This window comes from Pongo pygmaeus, chromosome 13 (genome assembly GCF_028885625.2).
Source record: "Pongo pygmaeus isolate AG05252 chromosome 13, NHGRI_mPonPyg2-v2.0_pri, whole genome shotgun sequence".
In the NCBI taxonomy this organism is placed as follows: domain Eukaryota; kingdom Metazoa; phylum Chordata; class Mammalia; order Primates; family Hominidae; genus Pongo; species Pongo pygmaeus.
In genome coordinates, this window is record NC_072386.2 from 20,556,198 (window position 1) to 20,575,251 (window position 19,054).

Consider the following 19,054-nt stretch of genomic DNA (forward strand, 5'->3'; position numbering starts at 1 on the left):
CTCTCTAAGCCACTCAATTTATGGTATTTTGTCACAGCAGCTCAAACAGACTGAGACAGCCTTGCATTATTGACTGATATAAGCACAACCTCATGGGTTACAAAGTAGAGACCACAAAGGTTTATACTAGTGGTACTGTGAAAGTCCAAAGTACTAAGAATAAGTTTTCATTGTGCTGCTTTGACTATGACTGCTCCTAGAACTGTAGATTCCACCTCAAGATGGTCTCAACCTCAGAAGCCTAGACACCTTAATACCTGGTATCCTCTTGTTGATGTCAACACTGCTCAAGCAAGAAAATAAATTTTTGAGGTTCCCTCCATCATCCTAAGTTTAAAAAAAAAAGTTTTTTTAACTGTAAAAGAACCCCTCTCTCCTGCAGCCTCCGCCTTTACCACAAGGCATATGTGTGAGAAAGGCAGGAGGAGATGGAAGAAGGAGGTTCTACCATCTCTGCTGGGCTCCTGAACTGGAAACAATGAAATGAGTGGGGTAGAAAAGATACCAAGGGTCTAAAAAACATGATTAATCTCAAGCTCTGTTTTCCAAAGAGGATCAATACTTAAAGCACTCTGAATTCTCAGCCACACATACTCAAATTAAGTACAAAACTGCATACCAAAAGCTAGCCAATTATTTTGGATTATCCGTGCCTACTACATTTCCTGTTCACTAGGGCAGAAAATGGAACTGACTATAATTTCTATTTGATACAATACTTGGGTACCAGAACTATGTATGAAAATGGGAGGAGATCATGCATAGAGTTACAGAACAGACAGCGTCTATACCTTAAATATTCAAGGAAATCTGAATTTTTTTTAATAGTTCACTCTTGATGAAACACAATACTGAAAGAGAAAAGCAAATCCTTCAAAAAGCAACAACAATCCATTATGCCTCTCCCGTATATAATTCATTTGATCCTGTAACAGCTCTGCAAGGCAGGCAAAAGAGATTAATGATACGACATGTTAAGGTACTCTATAAATGGCAAAACATGACCCAAACATACACAGATTGACATTAGAATACCCATATTAGAGGGATAAAATGAAGACTCAGAAAAGTTACTGTGATCTGCCTAAGACTGGCATTTTTCATTCCTAGCCCCAGGTTTTCCTACCATAACACAATGCCACCTCTCCATCACTCTGCTCCAGTAGCTACTTCAACAGAAACCAGATAAGCAATGCTTGCCACAAAGGCTGCAAATACACAGGACGTGGGCCCTGAGCTTGAATCAGCTAGCCTATCAGATCCATTCCATTCCAGAACCCTTTGGTATGGGTTTAAAGCCTGGTTCTACACTTACTCGTTGTTTGACCATGGGCAAGTCACTTAATGATTCTGTGTCTCAGATGCCTCATCTGCAAAAGGGGGCAATAATAGTACCTTCCTCGGAGGGTTGGTGTACAGATTAAATGGATTAAAGGAGTTAAAAAACATGAAGCCCATAGGATAGTGCCTGACTCTTAAAGGTACTATCCTAACAGTTCTACCTATATTTTACCACAGTATAATATACAGAGAGCCCTTACTATAATAGTACACTATTCTACTCTACGTGCTCAATAAATAGTAGCAATTATTAAATTAAGATGTAAGGGAGGCTGGGCGTGGTGGCTCACATCTGTAACCCCAGAACTTTGGGAGGCTGAGGTCAGCGGATCACCTGAGGTCGGGAGTTAAAGACGAGCCTGACCAACATGGATAAACCCCGTCTCTACCAAAAATACAAAATTAGCCGGGCATGGTGGCGCATGCCTGTAATCCCAGCTACTCGGAAGGCTAAGGCAGGAGAATCGCTTGAACCCAGGAGGAAGGGGCTGCAGTGAGCCGAGATCACGCCACTGCACTCCAGCCTGGGCAACAAGAACGAAACTCCATTTCAAAAAAACAAACAAAAAAAAGATGTAAGGGAAACTGTATACTCTTTTGGAACACTCAGAACTTTATATATTTTACTTTATACTGTGTCCCAAATAAAAAAAAAAAAAACTCTTGGGGTTGTAGAAAGCAGATACTTCCTTCATTTTGGCATCTAACACAAACAGTAATGTATTCTATCCTATTAGGATCATGGCTGAGAAGATGTGCAAAGCCCTGCACACATGGAGAAATGATGACCCCCAATGGCTGAACACAGGCATTTGCACCACCCACTCTCTCCACCTCACAAGGGGCACATCACAGCTTCCCTGGTTCTGCTGCTACACTGCTCAGACGCTTGCACATTCTGCTTTTCTTAGGATCTTGGTGTGGTTGCCGTTAGAATTATGTTGTATTTGCTCAATAGATATTAAAGATGTCATGTAGGGCTGGGGGAATTTAGGTAAGAGAAGTTTTAGGAGTTGACAATCATAGGAGAATCAGGAGTGATTTCAGCTCAGGCCACATGGCCCATTAATAGTGGGCAGAATAGTGAGAAGGGGCTTGGAGCAAGTATAGTCTATCTTTCCAAGATGAGCTGGCTACTGGGAAGGATATTTACATTGGTGTGATTATTCCAGAAAGCAAATACCCCACAGCTCTACCAATTCTATGCTGTGGCATATCTGAGACACACCTCTAAGCTATTCTGTTGATCCATGCACATGTCCTAGTCCACTGCAAAAGTTTTGGTTAGATATCAGAGAACATCCCCAATTATCTGGAAACACTATTAAAATACTTCTATTTTTTCTAATTACATATCTGTATGAGGCTGTATTTTCTTCATTTGTTTCAGTCAAAACGACATTATCAAAACAGGCTGAATGCAGAAGCACATGAGTTGTCTTCTAATAAGACAGACTTCAAAGAAATTGGCAAAGATGTAAAGCAATGCCACTCTTCTCACTAAATTTATTTCTTAAATAGTTGTTTTTCATTTTTCCGTTCCCTTATCTATAAATAGGGAATAAGAATTGTACAACCTTGAAAGATACACCTTCCACAGTGGCTCTGGGCTTTGTCACATGGCTTGCTTTGGCCAGTGGGACATTAGTAAGTACAATGCAAGCAGAGGCTTGAAAAATTCTAGAGCATTAGGGCTTATCCTCTTTCTTCTTTTGAAATCTAGTTGCTGGCTGGGTGCGGTGGCTCATGCCTGTAATTCCAGCACTTTGGGAGGCCGAGGCAGGCGGATAACAAGGTCAGGAGATCGAGACCATCCTGGCTAATACAGTGAAACCCCGTCTCTACCAAAAACACAAAAAATTAGCCGGGAGGTGGCGGGCGCCTGTAGTCCCAGCTACTCGGGAGGCTGAGGGAAGAGAATGGTATGAACCTGGGAGGCGGAGCTTGCACAGTGAGCAGAGATCGTGCCACTGCTCCAGCCTGGGTGACAGAGTGAGACTCGGTCTCAAAAAAAAAAAAAAAAAGAAAGAAAGAAAAAGAAAGAAATCCAGTTGCTATATAAAAAATCCAGGTTAGCCTGATGGACACATGTGGCCCAGGAAACAGCCAGTCTTTCTAGTGAGGCTTGGACCATTCAGCCCAGTTACAAGACGACTGTAGCCAAGACCACAGGTAAGGCCTACATAAGAACGGCCCAGCTGAACCCAGCCCAAATATCTGGTCCACAGAATTGTAAATTATTATTGTTTTTTTTAATTAATTTATTTTTTGAGGCGGAGTTTCGCTCATGTTGCGCAGGCTGGAGTGCAATGGCGCAATCTCGGCTCACTGCAACCTCCGCCTCCCAGGTTCAAGTGATTCTCCTGCCTCAGCCTCCCCAGTAGTTGGGACTACAGGCATGTACCACCACGCCCAGCTGATTTTGTATTTTTAGTGGAAACGGGGTTTCTCCATGTTGGTCAGGCTGGTCTCAAACTCCCAACCTCAGGTGATCCACCTGCCTCGGCCTCCCAAAGTGCTAGGATTACAGGCGTGAGCCACTGCACTCAGCCAAATTATTGTCTTAAGCCACTAAATTTCAGGGTAGTTTTTAATGCAGCAATAACTAATACACAAAATATCCAAGTCCTATAGTAATATCCACATTTTTACCAAGTGGCCATTTGTTTGAAAAAAAAGCATTTTTAAGGCCAGGCGCAGTGGCTCATGCCTGTAATCCCAGCACTTTGAGAGGCTGGGGCAGGCGGGTCAGGAGTTCAAGACCAGCCTGGCCAACATAGTAAAACCCCGTCTCTACTAAAAATATAAAAATTAGCTGGGCATGGTGGCACATGCCTGTAGTCCCAGCTACTCAGGAGTCTGAGGCAAGAGAATCACTTGAACCCAGGAGGTGGAGATTGTGGTGAGCCGAGATTGCGCCATTGCACTCCAGCCTGGGCATCACAGCGAGACTCCATCTCAAAAAAAAAAAAAAAAAAAAAAAAAAAAAGCATTTTTTAAAAACAATGTAGAAATAATATTTTTTAAATTGTTTAAACTTAAATAACACTTGGTGTTGTTTATGTTTTTTACATATACGCATATTAGACCAGTTCTCAAAGCACAGTCTGCAGATGCCTGACAGTCTCCAAGGTCAAACTATTTTTATAATAATATTATTTTTCATTCTTCAAAGTGTTGACATGTGTATGGATGGTATGAATGCAGTGATAAAATTGCTGGCAGCTGGGTGCACTGGCTCATGCCTATAATCTCAGCATTTTGGGAGGCCAAGGCAGGTGGATCACCCAAGGTCAGGAGTTCAAGACCAGCCTGGCCAACATGGTGAAATCCCATCTCTACTAAAAATACAAAAATTAGCCAAACGTTGTAGCAGGCGGCTGTAATCCCAACTAATCGGGTGGCTGAGGCAGGAGAATTGCTTGAAACTGGGAGGCGGAGCTTGTAGTCATCCAAGATCGTGCCATTGCACTCCAGTCTGGGCGATAATAGCGAGATTCCCTCTCAAAAAAATAAAAAATTAAAATTAAATAAATAAATGAAACTGCTGGCCCCTTAGTATGAATCAATGCAGTGGCACCAAACTGTACTAAAATATTGTATTCTTTGTCATATACCCATAGTTCGAAAAGAAGCCAGTTTCAATTAAGAATTTCCTTGATAAACCAATAAAAGATATTAATTTTATTACATTTTTACTTTGAGTACATGTTTTTAATACTCTGTGTGACTAAACAGGAAGTAGCATAATGTACTTCTACATACCAAAGTATGATAGCTGTCTCGAGGAAAAGCACCTGTGTGACTGAATTATGAGCTCAATTAGCCATTTTTTTCTTTTTCTTTTGAGATAGAGTCTCACTCTCCTCCCGGGTTCAAGCGATTCTCCTGCCTCAGCCTCCTAAGCAGCTGGGATTACAGGTGTGTGCCACCGCGCCCAGCTAATTTTTGTATTTTTAGTAGAGACAGAGTTTCACCATATTGGTCAGGCTGGTCTCGAACTCCTGACCTCACAATCCGCCTGCCTGGGATCCCAAAGTGCTGGGATTACAGACGTGAGCCACCACACCCAGCCTCTTTTCTTTTCTTTTTGAAACAGAGTCTCGCTCTGTCACCCAAGGCTGGAGTGCGGTGGCGCTCTCAGCTCACTGCAACCTCTGCCTCCCGAGTTCAAGCAATTCTTCTGCCTCAGCCTCCCGAGAACCTGGGATTATAGGCACTACCATGCCAGCTAATTTTTTGCATTTTTAGTAAAGACGGGGTTTTACCATGTTGGCCAGGCTGGTCTGGAACTGCTGACCTCAAGTAATACACCTGCCTCAGCCTCCCAAAGTGCTGGGATTACAGGTGTGAGCTACCGTGCCTGGACTAATTAGCCATTTTTTTCAAAGAACACCATTTTGATGAGAAAGAACACTGACCAACTATAGTTATTTAGACTTAAATGTTCAGCAGACATTTTCTCAAAAATGAACCAAGGGAACTTGTCAGTTCAAGGAAAATGACGTATTTGTTGTCAATTATAGAATTTGAGCTTTTAAGCAAAAATTAGAATTTAGAAAACTTTTATTTGCCACCATGATCTTGAGTGCTTTCCAATAGTTAAAGACTTTTCTACTGAGCTCAGTAGTGATTTTAAGGAATGTGATTTAATGTTGTATAATGAAATGTGTTAACATTTGGAAGATTTGCATAACTCAGCAAACCAATGTTTTCCAAATAACTAATGCATCACGTTATGTGGGGAAAAGATCCAATGGACAGAACAATGGATTTTATGGAATACAGTAAAAAATTTCATTGATATGGCTTCAGATTCGACATGCAATTACCCTTTAAGAAACTACCATTTTTCAAGTTTTAATGGGATATCAGAAACTGTCTGAAAGGCTATTAAAATTTTTCTTCCTTTTCCTATTACATATCTGTGTGAGGCTGCATTTTATTCCTTGGCTTCAATCAAAACAACCTACCAAAACAGACTGAACACAGAAGCAGGTGGCTATACAGGTGTCTTCTATTAAGCCAGACTTTAAAGAAATTTGCAAAGTTGTAAAACAATGTCATTCTTTTTGCTAAATTTATTTTGTAAATGGTTATTCTTCATAAAAATATTTGTGTTAGTATGTAATACTTTTATCACGTTATTTTTTAATGAATAAATGAACATTAAGAGTATAAAGGGATCCTCAAACTAAAAAGTTTGAGAACTACTGTACCCTCATAACTTCTCTGGGAAGTAGAACTGGTTTAACCTACTTTTTACAGATGAATAAATAGGTTCTGCAAAGTTAAGTAACTTGCCCAAGATTCCCAGAGCACTGTGACTGACTGCACATGAGAAACACCTGGGAGCTTTTAAAAACTCCCATTAAGTGTTCTGGGATGGGGAGCAGGTATTTCTTTTTAAGGTCCCAGGTAATTCTCATTTGCAGATGGGGTTAAGGAACCACTGTCCATTAGGTTACAAGTCTCCCAAACACCAATCTGATTAATATATTTTCTTATATATTTAGACCACATCATTTTAGGTTCTGAATTCACCCAAAGACCACACAAAATTTAAAAAAAAAAATTCTACTGGATTTCATTTTACTTACAGGATTCTTGCTTTGCCACTCAACAGGATAGTTGTAATCTTGCATGATCCAGGGATGGTTCAATAGATTTTTCATAGAAATCCGTTTCTTTGGGTCCACCTAGTGGCCATTAAAAAGTAGCTAGAGATTAACATTTCAAATAGAGAACATAGAACACCTTTCCTCCTGAGAACTAAAAATGCATCAGAACAGATGTAAACTTTATCATCACAAAAATGCTGTCAAAGACTTTAAAATGGCCTTGGAATAAATTCTTTTAAAAAGGCAACAGAGGCAAGAAAACTATAGCCACCAACACAGGCTTAGAAGATAAATGTTTAACAAACATGAACTTCATTGGTATGGACATTATTCATGAAGTTCAGTCAATCTATTGTATGATGTAATAGTCTTTTGCTGGAAAACCTATTCACGGGAAATATTCACCAATTTAACATTCAAGCAGCCACAATGCAGGGCATTCATACTGAATATGAAATCTCTACCTCCAATGAGCTTACAATCACACAGAACAAGTTGAAAAGCACACCTTTCCATTTGTAATTTTCAAATGTAAGGAGAGAAAAATTAATCAACAAAGATTAAGGTTATTTTGGAGTCTAGAAGAAAGAATAAGGCATTTTCAATCTCATTACGGAGATTTGGTGGCCTGGCCCTACTTAATCAAGGTGAGTGAGCCTGAGGTAAATTTTGAATAAAAGATGGAGATGACTTAGTGGATGAAAAAACCAGAAGATATTCTGAATACATAATGAAAAAAAATTGCACTAATAAGATACTCATATTTTCAAAGTGTCTCCTATCAATCTCATTTTGTCCTTATAACACTACATAGCAGTGAGGCCAGGCTCAGAACCCCCATTTTATAGATCAGATTAGGTGATACATTGATTAATTGGTAGAGTGCTTAGCTAGGCTTCAGCACTCCTATCTTTCACCCTCAGAGGCTCATTCCACTAAATCTGTGGTTCTCAAAGTGTGGCCCCAAACCTGCAGCATCAGCGTCTTCTGGGAGCTTGTTAGAAATGCAAAATTTCAGTCCTGCCCCAGATCTATTGAATTCCACACTCTGGGGCTGGAGCCCAGCAATCTGTATTTTAACAAGCCTGGGGTAATTTTGATATCTGCTGAAGTTTGAGAACCACTGCACTAGGTAACAGGGCCCATTCAATAGTGCATTAACTCATTCAAGTATTTATTGAGTATCTACTAACATACTTAATGTGCAAGAGTTGGGAATAGGCGGGATGCCGTGGCTCATACCTGTAATCCCAGCACTTTGAGAGACCGAGACAGGCAGAATGCTTGAGCTCAGGAGTTCGAAACCAGCCTGGGCAACATAGCGAAACCCCATCTCTACAAAAAATACAGAGTTTGCTGAAAGTAATTATAAGGAATGAAATGATAAATAAAATTTAAAAACAACCAAAAAAAAGAAAACTAAAGAAAGAACACAAAAAATTAGTCAGGTGTGGTGGTGTGTACTAGTGGTCCCAGTTACTTGGGAGGCTGAAGTAGAAGGATCACTTGAGCCTAGGGGTCAAGGCTGTAGTGAGCCAAGATCATACCACTGCACTCCAGCCTGGGCGACAGAGTAAAACCCTGTCTATAAAAATTTTTTTTAAAAAAAGAGGCCAGGCTGGGAGTGGTGGCTCACACCTGTAATCCCAGTACTTTGGGAGGCCAAGGTGGGTGGATCACCTGAGGTCAGGAGCTCAAGACCAGCCTGGACAACACAGTGAAACCCCAACTCTACTAAAAGTACAAAAACTGGCCAGGCATGGTGGCACATGCCTGTAATCCCAGCTACTTGGGAGGCTGAGGCACGAGAACCACTTGAACCTGCGAACCCAGGAAGCGGAGGTTGTGGTAAACTGAGATCGCACCATTGCACTCCAGCCTGAGCAACAAAGCAAAACTCTGTCTCAAAAAAAAAAAGCCAGTGGCTCACACCTGTAATCCCAGCATTTTGGATTTTGAGAGGCCGAGGCAGGCAGAAAATGTGAGGTCAGGAGTTCAAGACCAGCCTGGCTAACATGGTGAAACCTCGTCTCTACTAAAAATACACGCCTGTAGTACTAGCCACTCAGGAGGCTGAGACAGGAGAATTACTTGAACCTGGGAGGCAAAGGTTGCAGTGAGCCAAGATCACGCCACTGCACTCCAGCCTGGGTAACAGAGGGAGACTCCATCTAAATAAAAAAAAAAAAAAAGAGCTGGGGCCAGGTGTAGAGGCTCACGCCTGTAATCCCAGCACTTTGGGAGGCTGAGGCAGGCAGATACCTTGAGGTCAGGAGTTCGAGACCAGCCTGGCCAACATGGCAAAACTCTGTGTCTACTAAAAATACAAAAATTAGCCACGCATGGTGGTTCACGCCTGTAATCCCACCTACTCGGAAGGCAGAAGCAGAAAAATCGCTTGAACCCAGAAGGCAAAGGTTGCAGTGAGCCAAGATCGCGCCACTGCACTCCAGCCTGGGGGTCTTCTAAGGAGTGAGACTATCTCCATCAATCAATCAATCAATTAATAATTTGGGAATAAAAGAGAGTGGAACAAGAACTAGTTAGAGAAAACAGAAAATGCTCAAAAAAAGTAAGAAAAACCACACCAGCTATAACATATGGTAGGTGTCTAAAATAAACTGGGTTTACAACATAATTAAGAAAGGATCTAATAGAGGACATTTTCAAGGTAGGTAAGAGTGGGATTTTTTTCAAGCTAATAGGAAATGATGTAGCACCACAGACATCTTAAAAGTTGAACCAAACAATTACAATAGACTTCTATTATTTAAAAATAAAGTTTACCTGCAGCATTTGTTGAAGAAGCAGAATGCTACTAGGAGAAAGCCACTTGGGAACGTCATATTTTCCTCTCTACAAAAACAAAACATTTAAGAGATTCAGGTTCAATTAGCCTTGACACAAATTCCTTAGGTAATAACATGCTGAAGGTTTACTTTTAAGCTTGAAGACTTCACTCAACTACAATACTTGGTAAACATTATTAACTAAAAAAATCAATTTCTTGGCTGGGCGTGGTGGCTCACACCTGAAGTCCCAGCACTTTGGGAGGTCAAGGCGGGCAGATCACCTGAGATCAGGAGTTCAAGACCAGCCTGGCCAATGTGGTGAAACACTGTCTCTACTAAAAATACAAAAATTAGTCAGTCGTGGTGGCAGGCGCCTGTAATCCCAGCTACTCGGGAGGCTGAGGCAGGAGAATCGCTTGAACCCAGGAGACGGAGGTTGCAGTGAGCTGAGATCGCGTCACTGCACTCCAACCTGGGTGACAGAGCGAGACTCCATCTCAAAAAAAAAAAAAAAAAAATCAATTTCTTGCCTTAAAGAACAAAATCGAGCATATTAAATACTATCATTGCCTCTAAATTATCCACATATCAGAGACGGGCTAGAGCACAAAGAACATAACAGTAGAAAACAAAAATGTCATATGGCTTTGGAATCTGTAGTATTAAATGGACAGTAAGTATACACTATAGTCCATTTTTGTACTGCTGAAACAAGTATTAGTTTATAATCTCAGAGCAATTATCAGCTGACAAAATGAAGCAGCAGAAAAGCATATTTGGTGACAGTACATAGGCTATGGTTAAAAACAGGTCATCTACAAAACAGAATTCACAATCTTTGAAGAAAACTAATGAAAGCCACTTTCTAAGGTAAATACCTCTTTTAGGACTAAAAGAGATTAAGAAGGCAAATGTATACAACTTAGTATACTCCGAAATTATGGCCACCAAGTCATCAAAGACAAGATCAGGGACTTGGCTAAATACTAATACATGATAGAATATCTCTTACAAACCTGCCACACTCATCCTCTTTCCCAATTCAGAGGAAGCAACACAACAGTTTCTCACAGCAGAAATCACATTGTTTAATGATGCTAAGATAATAGGTTAATTATTTGAGAAAAATTGATTGAACCGTAATTCATAGAACATCATACCAAAATTAATTCCACCCAGATTAAATGAAAATACAAAACCAGGCTGGGCACGGTGGTTCACACCTGTAATCCCAGCACTTTGGGAGGCCAAGGCAGGTGGATCACGAGTTCAGGAGTTCAAGACCATCCTGGCTAACACAGGGAAACCTCGTCTCTACTAAAAATACAAAAATTAGCTGGGCGTGGTGGCGGGCGCCTGTAGTCCCACCTACTTGGGAGGCTGAGGCAGGAGAATTGCTTGAACCCAGGAGGCAGAGGTTGCAGTGAGCCCAGATCGTGTCACTGCAGCACTCTAGCCTGGGCAACAGAACGAGACTCTGTCTCAAAAAAAAAAAAAAAGAAAGAAAATACAAAACCATAAGAGTACTTAGAGAAAGCATGAGTGATTATTTTTAGAATCTTTCTTTCTAGACATGACAGCAAAGCAAACAACTATAAAGAGTAATATATGACAAAATTAACGTTTGATATCTCTGTATAACAAAACATCAATGGCCGGACGTGGTGGCTCACGCCTGTAATCCCAGCACTTTGGGAGGCCGAGGCAGGTGGATCACGAGGTCAAGAGATCAAGACCATCCTGGCCAATATGGTGAAACCCTGTCTCTACTAAAAATATAAAAATTAGCCGGGCGTGGTGGCACGCACCTGTAATCCCAGCTACTCGGGAGGCTGAGGCAGGAGAATTGCTTGAATCCGGGAGGCGGAGGTAGCAGTGAGCCGAGATTGCGCCACTGCACTCCAGCCTGCCAATACAGCGAGATTCTGTCTCAAAAAAAAAAAAAACATCAACAAAGTTAACAACAAATTGAGAAAAAGGTCACAGGCAACTGTCACTGACTACTGCTGACTCCCAGAGAGTTGGCTAGAGCATCTAAACCCCTCCTTCCCAGGGATAGGCATGGAGCCCAGGCAACAGTGAGCCTTCAGGTTGGGGTCCAGTTGGCCATATATGAGGCTTGGTAGGGAGAAATAAATTCAAGGCTTCATTGCTATAATTAAAAAACAAACTCTGAGCCGGGCACAGTGGCTCATTTCTGTAATCCCAGCACTTTGGAAGGCCAAGGTCAGGAGTTTGAGACCAGCCTGACCAACATGGTGAAACCCCGTCTCTACTAAATACAAAATATTAGCCAGGCGTGGTGGCGCATGTCTCTAATTCCACCTACTCAGGAGGCTGAGGCAGAAAAATCACTTGAACCCGGGAGGTGGAGGTTGCAGTGAGCCAAGATTGTGCCATTGTACTCCAGCCTGGGCAACAAGAGTGAAACTCCGTCTCAAAAACAAAACAAACAAAAAAGACTTTGTCGGTTTTTGTCTCTGGCAAGTGTTAAGGTGCCCTGGCAAGGTATAAATAAGAATGGGCTCTCAGACTGGGTGCAGTGGCTCACGCCTGTAATCCCAGCACTTTAGGAGGCTGAGGCGGGCGGATCACCTGAGGTCGGAAGTTTGAGACCAGCCTGACCAACATGGAGAAACCCCGTCTCTACTAAAAATACAAAATTAGCCAGGTGTGGTGGCGGGCACCTATATAATTCCCGGCTACTCAGGAGGCTGAGGCAAGGAGAATCGCTGGAACCTGACAGGCAGAGGTTGCAGTGAGCCGAGATCACGCCATTGCACTCCAGCCTGGGCAACAAGAGCAAAACTCTTGTCTCCCAAAAAAAAAAAAAAAAAAAAGGAAAGAGAGAATGGGCTCTCTGGGTTAATACTGAGTGCTTTCGATAAAGGGAATAAAAATGTAATAATATTAAAAGTCATTTGTAAAATGAAAGCTACTGTTCTTCCTAGGAAACACTTGTAGGTCAGTCCGTCTACTCATCAGAGAGGCTGATTTTTGACCCTTTCTTTTTAGATTCATTGTTTGACAATGCTTCTCTGGGACTTTTATTACTTCTTTAACATAATTGAAAGCCAGCCTGCCATAACATCCTAGGACTCTGAGTGATCCATACCTGTCTGTTTTCCCCTTCACCTTTAAGGTGGACTGATTCTGTAAGAATTATATCCTAGACAGTTCATAAGAACAGAGAACCCCAATGCTGGTACGAGTCAATGGCTTCCTCACCTATCTGCCTCCATCCTTCCAGCTGCATTCACTTATAGTTGGCGTGTGTGTGTGTGTGTGTGTGTGTGTGTGTATGTGTGCTTGTGCTTGTCCTTGTCTTCTTTGTGTTCCCAGACTAAACTGAGGGTCAGGCTGCTACTTCTTTTCTTTTCTTTTTTTTCTTCTTGAGATGGAGTTTTGCTCTTGTTGCCCAGGCTGGAGTGCAATGAGTGATCTCGGCTCACTACAGCCTCTGCCTCCCGGGTTCAAGGAATTCTCCTGCCTCAGCCTCCAGAGTAGCTGGGATTACAGGTGCCTGCTACCACGCCCAGCTAATTTTTTATATTTGTAGTAGAGATAGGGTTTCGCCATGTTTGTCAGGCTGATCTCGAACTCCTGACCTCAGGTGATCCGCCCGCCTCAGCCTCCCAAAGTGCTGGGATTACAGCCATGAGCCACCATGCCCGGCCTCTTGGGCTGCTATTTCTTGAGGCCCAATAACAAGATGTAGATGAACTGGGGAGGAAGAGTTTTTATTTCTGTAACCAGCCACGGGGAAAAGGCCTGGAAATTATCACCAGACCAACTCAAAATTACAAAGTTTTCCAGAGCTTATACACCTTCTAAGCTATATGTCTACGTGTAAGTGTGCATTTATCTAAAAACATAAGTGACTAACTTCTTTTAAGCTATAACTAAGGTCTGAGTCCTGAAGACCTTCTGGAGCCTCAGTAAGTTTACCTAATCTAAATGGGTCTAGGTGCTGAGGTGATTACCCTTATCTTGTATCCTGCTAAATCATAAAGGTTTGGGGAGTTCCTTTAGACTCCAGTGAAATTGTTTGTGCTTTCTTCAGACCCCCAATAACATTTGTTTAATCCTAAAAGAGTCCTGAGAAGAATTCCTTCGTTATCTTGAAATGCTTCAAGGCCATGGAAAAGCCTAGGCAAAACTCTTGGTGGGCTCTTTGTTACATTCCAGCCTTGGTATAAGGGCACTGGCTCAATCAGCTTTTAATGTATAACCTAGCTACTCAGTCAGTGCTGGGACAGTTGTAATGGAGGCCTGCATTAGTGAGACCTGGCCTGCCACACTTGCACTTACATTTCTAACCTAGAACCCTTATTCAGTGCATTTTGTCTTTCATTCGTTTTGGAGACCCTCTGGAGTTTGTCATAGACCAATTCCTAATTATATCATAAACAATTCTGCAATGAATGTTACCCTTCATAATTTTTTCTTTTTTTTTTTGAGATGAAGTCTCATGGCACAATCTTCGCTCACTGCAACCTCTGCCTCCCGGGTTCAAGCCATTCTTCTGCTTCAGCCTACTGAGTAGCTGGGATTACAGACGTGCACCACCATGCCTGGCTAATTTTTGCATTTTTAGTAGAGACAGGGTCTCATCATGTTGGCCAGGCTGGTCTTGAACTCCTGGCCTCAGGTGATCCACCCGGCTCAGCCTCCCAAAGTGCTGAGATTACAGGCGTGAGCCACCCTGCCTGGCTCAAAGTTTGTTTTTGAACTATAGCAATGAAGCCTTGAATTTATTTCTCCCCTACCACGCTTCATCTACAGCCAACTGGACCCCAATCTGAAGGCTCACTGCTGCCTGGGCTCCATGCCTATCCCTGGGAAGGAGGGGTTTTAGATGCTCTAGCCAACTCTCTGGGACTCAGCAGTAGTGAGTCACAGTTGCTGCATGACTGGCCCTGACCTACTTGGCCCCACTCTCGTATCTGAGCTTTACTTTATTCCTGAGACCCAGGCTTTTCGTGATCCCAGTCCTGAGGACTTGCCTTGTTCTCTTTCTTGGCAAACTGCTTATTTGCCCGGTCTCAAATATTTCAGCTTGCTCTTGCCAGGGTCCCATAGAGAGTGGAGATCAGCTTGGAACAAAGAGCTTCCTATGTGCTGATCAAATGGCCGTGAGCTGCCTGAGTCTCCGATCACAGCCTGCTCCTAGAGTGTCCTCTGTCAGCTTCACTCCCTGTACTCTGGGTGGTCTTCCCTCTGCTGTTTGCAAAGCCGTTTGCTGCTTACTCTCTGGACACTATCTGTACTGGGTTGAACAGTATCCCTCCAACTGCTCAAGAATCCATTTCTGTTGTTTTAACCCATCACTCTCCAGTATTTTGTTACAACGACCCTAGGAAGCTCATACACTATCTATTAGGGTTTAGCTGCTTCACATCACCTCCCCCACACCAGCATCTGCCCACCTCAAGGACAAGTCTGATTCCAGGTTTCAGCCCTTTCTGGTCTGCTCCAACACACAAATAACAGGCCCATAACCAGATCTATCATAATAAAAAAGACATTATGCCTTTAAATTCTGAAACTATCATAATAGGAGACATTATGCCTTTAAATTCTGAAAAGTACTCTTAACTAAAAGTAGGAGTACTCCACAGAAACCAAATGTAAAAATAAATACTCAGACCAAAGTACTAAATAAGAGAGCTCTACCATACTGATTCCAAATTCCTCTTTGCCTTTTAATCACCCCTTTTTATCAACCTATTTTGAATTCTTAAAGTATCTTTTAATAGATTCCCCTGTGCTTTGCTATAAGCTGGCACCATAGAAGCAATCCTATCCAGAAAGCAGCAGAGAAAACAAGTGAATGAGAAGTGTGGTGTTTGGCACATTGGAACAGCAATGGATTGGAGTCATATATTATATTTGAATCCCAGTTCCGCCTCTTACTGGCTCCATGGGCTTGTAAGAGTTATTCAGTCTCTCTGGCCCTGTTTCCTAAGAAAGGCTCTGAAAACAAATTGGCTAGGTTCAAATCCAGGATCTACCTCTTACTAGCTGGGTGACCTTATACAAGCTATTTAACCTTGCTGTGCTTCAGTTTCTTCATCTAAAAAAAGAAGTATAACAACCAAAATCAGCTGGGTGTGGTGGCACGTGCCTGTAGTCTCAGCTACTTGGGAGGCTAAGGCAGAAGAATCACTTGAACCCGGAAGGTGAAGGTTACAGTGAGCTGAGATCGCGCCACTGCACTCCAGCCTGGGCAACAGAGTGAGACTCCACCTCAAAAAAAAAAGAAGTATAATAACAACACCTACTGCATAGAAACTTTGCTAGGATTCAATGATTTAGTATACATAAAGCACTTAGCACAGTACGATGGACACAGTAAGAGCTCGATAAATGTTAGCTTCAACTGCTGCTGCTGATACTATTACTACCATTATTTCTATCTGTAATACAACTAATGCCACTTACAGGATTATAAACTAAGAGAATATATGTGAAAGCACTCAGCATACTGCCTTGCATGTAAGAGACAATAAATCTGTATTGAATCTGAAATAAATAGGAGGAGATAGGAATATTCAAAAAAGTAGTATTCCTTTTTTGAGGCCAGAGATGGACACATTGGCCAAAAGCTGTGTATCCAAAAGTGCTAAATACTCAGTGCAGCAAGAAAGGCTAAAGGCATTCTGAGGAATGTCATAGGCCTTCCCAATGGAGCACTGCCCCACTGCAGCTATCTCAGAATCTCAGGATTGTCTGGTAAGGTACACATCATCTAGTCAAGCCCTGTTCACATCACCTCCTGCAATGTCCCCATCCAATTCCCCTATTTGGGCAGAACACCTCTGTAGAGTATCATCCACAAGTGGGTCATAAGGCCTGTGACTCATTACCATGTCCTGACATTCTCAACTTCATTCTCTGTGCTGAAATACTGGCCAAAATAGAGTCCAAAAATGAGCTCTGCTGCCAGGCTTAACCCAATCTCTTATTTGTACACCGTGCTTTAAAATGCACAAAACACTTGTACATATATTTTACCCTCTGTAGTAGGCAGGGACTATTAACCACATTATACAAATGGAGAAACCAACTCTCAGCCAGGGAGATTAAGTACTTGTTCAATATTGTAGGGCACTGGTGCTCAACTGGGGATGATTTGTCCTACAAGGGGACATCTGGTAGTGTATGGAAACATTCTGAATTGTCACTACTTGGAGATTACCCCTAGCAATTAGTGGGTAAAGGTAATGGATGCTGCTAAACATCCTATAATGCATGACAGTCCCCTACAACAAAGAATTATGTGGTCCAAATGCCAATAGTGTTAATGTTGAGAAACACTGTTACAGAGCAAAAAAGGGTCAGAGATAGGACCTTTGTTTCTGCTATTCTTTAAAGAATTTGTGTTTGTTTATTTAAGGGACAATTACCTTGCAAATGAGAGCAAGAAACAGATAACAGTGGGAGAATCCAAGTGAAGAGGGGGAGAAAAGATCTATGGACTAAGCAAAATAATCGTGGGAATTCCAGTGGCTTGAAATTGTTTGTTTTTCACACTGTTCTAAAAGAGGCAGGCCATCTCTCCAACACATAATCATAATGCTGTAGTAAACTCCGTAATTGTAAAAATATAATTTCATAAAGAGACAGCTTGCTCATTTTCTTTAAAATTATAAATTGTAATTGTTAGGCAGCAATTTTGTTGTCAAACTACTCAATTTTCAATTGCTAAATTATTTATACTTCCCTAATATTTGTATACCACAGCTGGAGTACAGTCGTGCTTGTCTTTGAATGCAGTGACGACAAATGAATATAGGTGACATTAATAAGATTAATACTCAAGCCATTAGTAATCATGCTAGAAAGTGCAGTTGAGTATTTTGGTTAAAATAGTCAACAAATGCAAAAGATAAACGAAATCTGCCTTTTAAACAAGAGTTACATACGGTGCATCAAATATTGCTGGGTTTTTCAATCAAACCAAGAACTGAGGAAAGTGTTATTCCCAAGTGAGGAATTTTAGAACATTCTAGGCAAAGATACATACTGCATGCAAGTGATACGACACCTTAATTAGATTCAACCAGCAGACTGTATTACACTGCGACTCGGAACAATAGTTCTGAGCCAAGATTACAATAAATTTCAAAATCTATAATGTGTGAAATTAAATTCCACAATAATGCATAAAAGTCCTAATTTGAATCAATTTTCAACTTGCAAATACATGAAAAACTAAAAAATGAAATTCAGAGTAGGAGAAACAAAGAATATACAAGTATTAGTAAATACTATTAATTAGGAAGGCCAAATCTCCACTGAACAAGAATTAGACATTTTCTACCATATTCATTCCACTGCAAAGATATTTAATTTTTCAAAAATATCAGAACTTGAATCTCACATATACTATTAGGATATACTTTTTTATTATTTTAAGGTAAGCTCTCTCCCTCAAAGGATTAATCTAGGATCTACTAGTGCATTCAAATAAATAAAAGTAGAAAACACTGAAGTCTGTATGTTGGTACATTCACCTTTTATTGATGAAACAATATACTGATAATAGTATGAATTCCACGGCTGCCATATGAATGTGAACTTGCAGTAACAACAAATGAAGACAAACAAACAGCATAGAGGATTAAGGTCCAAACAGGTAAAAATATAGCAAAGGTTAGAGTTAAGTCAATAAATTAGGATCACCATGAACAGTTCCATTTCAGTAAGGTATTAACAGGGTAAGGTATTCAGTCTCTCTGGCCCTGTTTCCTAAGAAAGGCTCTGAAAACAAATTGGCTAGGTTCAAATCCAGGATCTACCTCTTACTAGCTGTGTGACCTTACACAAGCTATTTAACCTTGCCGTGCTTTAGTCTCTTCGTCTAAAAGAAGAAGTATAATAACAAAAAATAGCTGGGTGTGGTGGGTAAGTAAAATAACAGTTACTTATCTTATCTTTGTGGGTAAGTGAAACAGAATAAAACTAAAAACCAATACTCAGAACACTTAGGGAGTGGTTCTGTTCAAGTTTTTTTTTTCCCTGAGACAGAGTCTCACACTCTGTCATTCAGACTGGAGGGCAGAGGCACGATCTCACCTCACGGCAACCTCCGCCTCCCAGGTTCAAGCAATTCTCCTACTTCAGCCTCCTGAGTACCTAGGATTACAGGCATGCACCACTATGCCCGGCTAAATTTTTTTGTATTTTTAGTAGAGATGGGGTTTCACCATGTTGGCCAGGCTGATTTCGAACTCCTGACCTCAAGATTCGCCCACCTCGGTCTCCCAAAGTGCTGGGATTGCAGGCGTGAGCCAC

The 19,054-nt window shown here is 41.5% G+C and overlaps 1 protein-coding gene across 15 annotated transcripts in view; it reads right to left on the minus strand.

The window, feature by feature from the left end:
• MELK (maternal embryonic leucine zipper kinase) overlaps positions 1-19,054 on the minus strand; it is a 99,022-nt gene that overhangs the window by 34,415 nt on the left and 45,553 nt on the right. For all 15 annotated transcript variants that reach the window (XM_054502051.1, XM_054502054.2, XM_054502052.1 and 12 more), the window contains 2 exons: positions 9,750-9,818; positions 6,942-7,040 (listed from right to left, as the gene is read on the minus strand). In XM_054502051.1, coding sequence (XP_054358026.1) covers positions 6,942-7,040; positions 9,750-9,818 — 168 coding nt within the window. The remainder of the gene's footprint in view (positions 1-6,941; positions 7,041-9,749; positions 9,819-19,054) is intronic.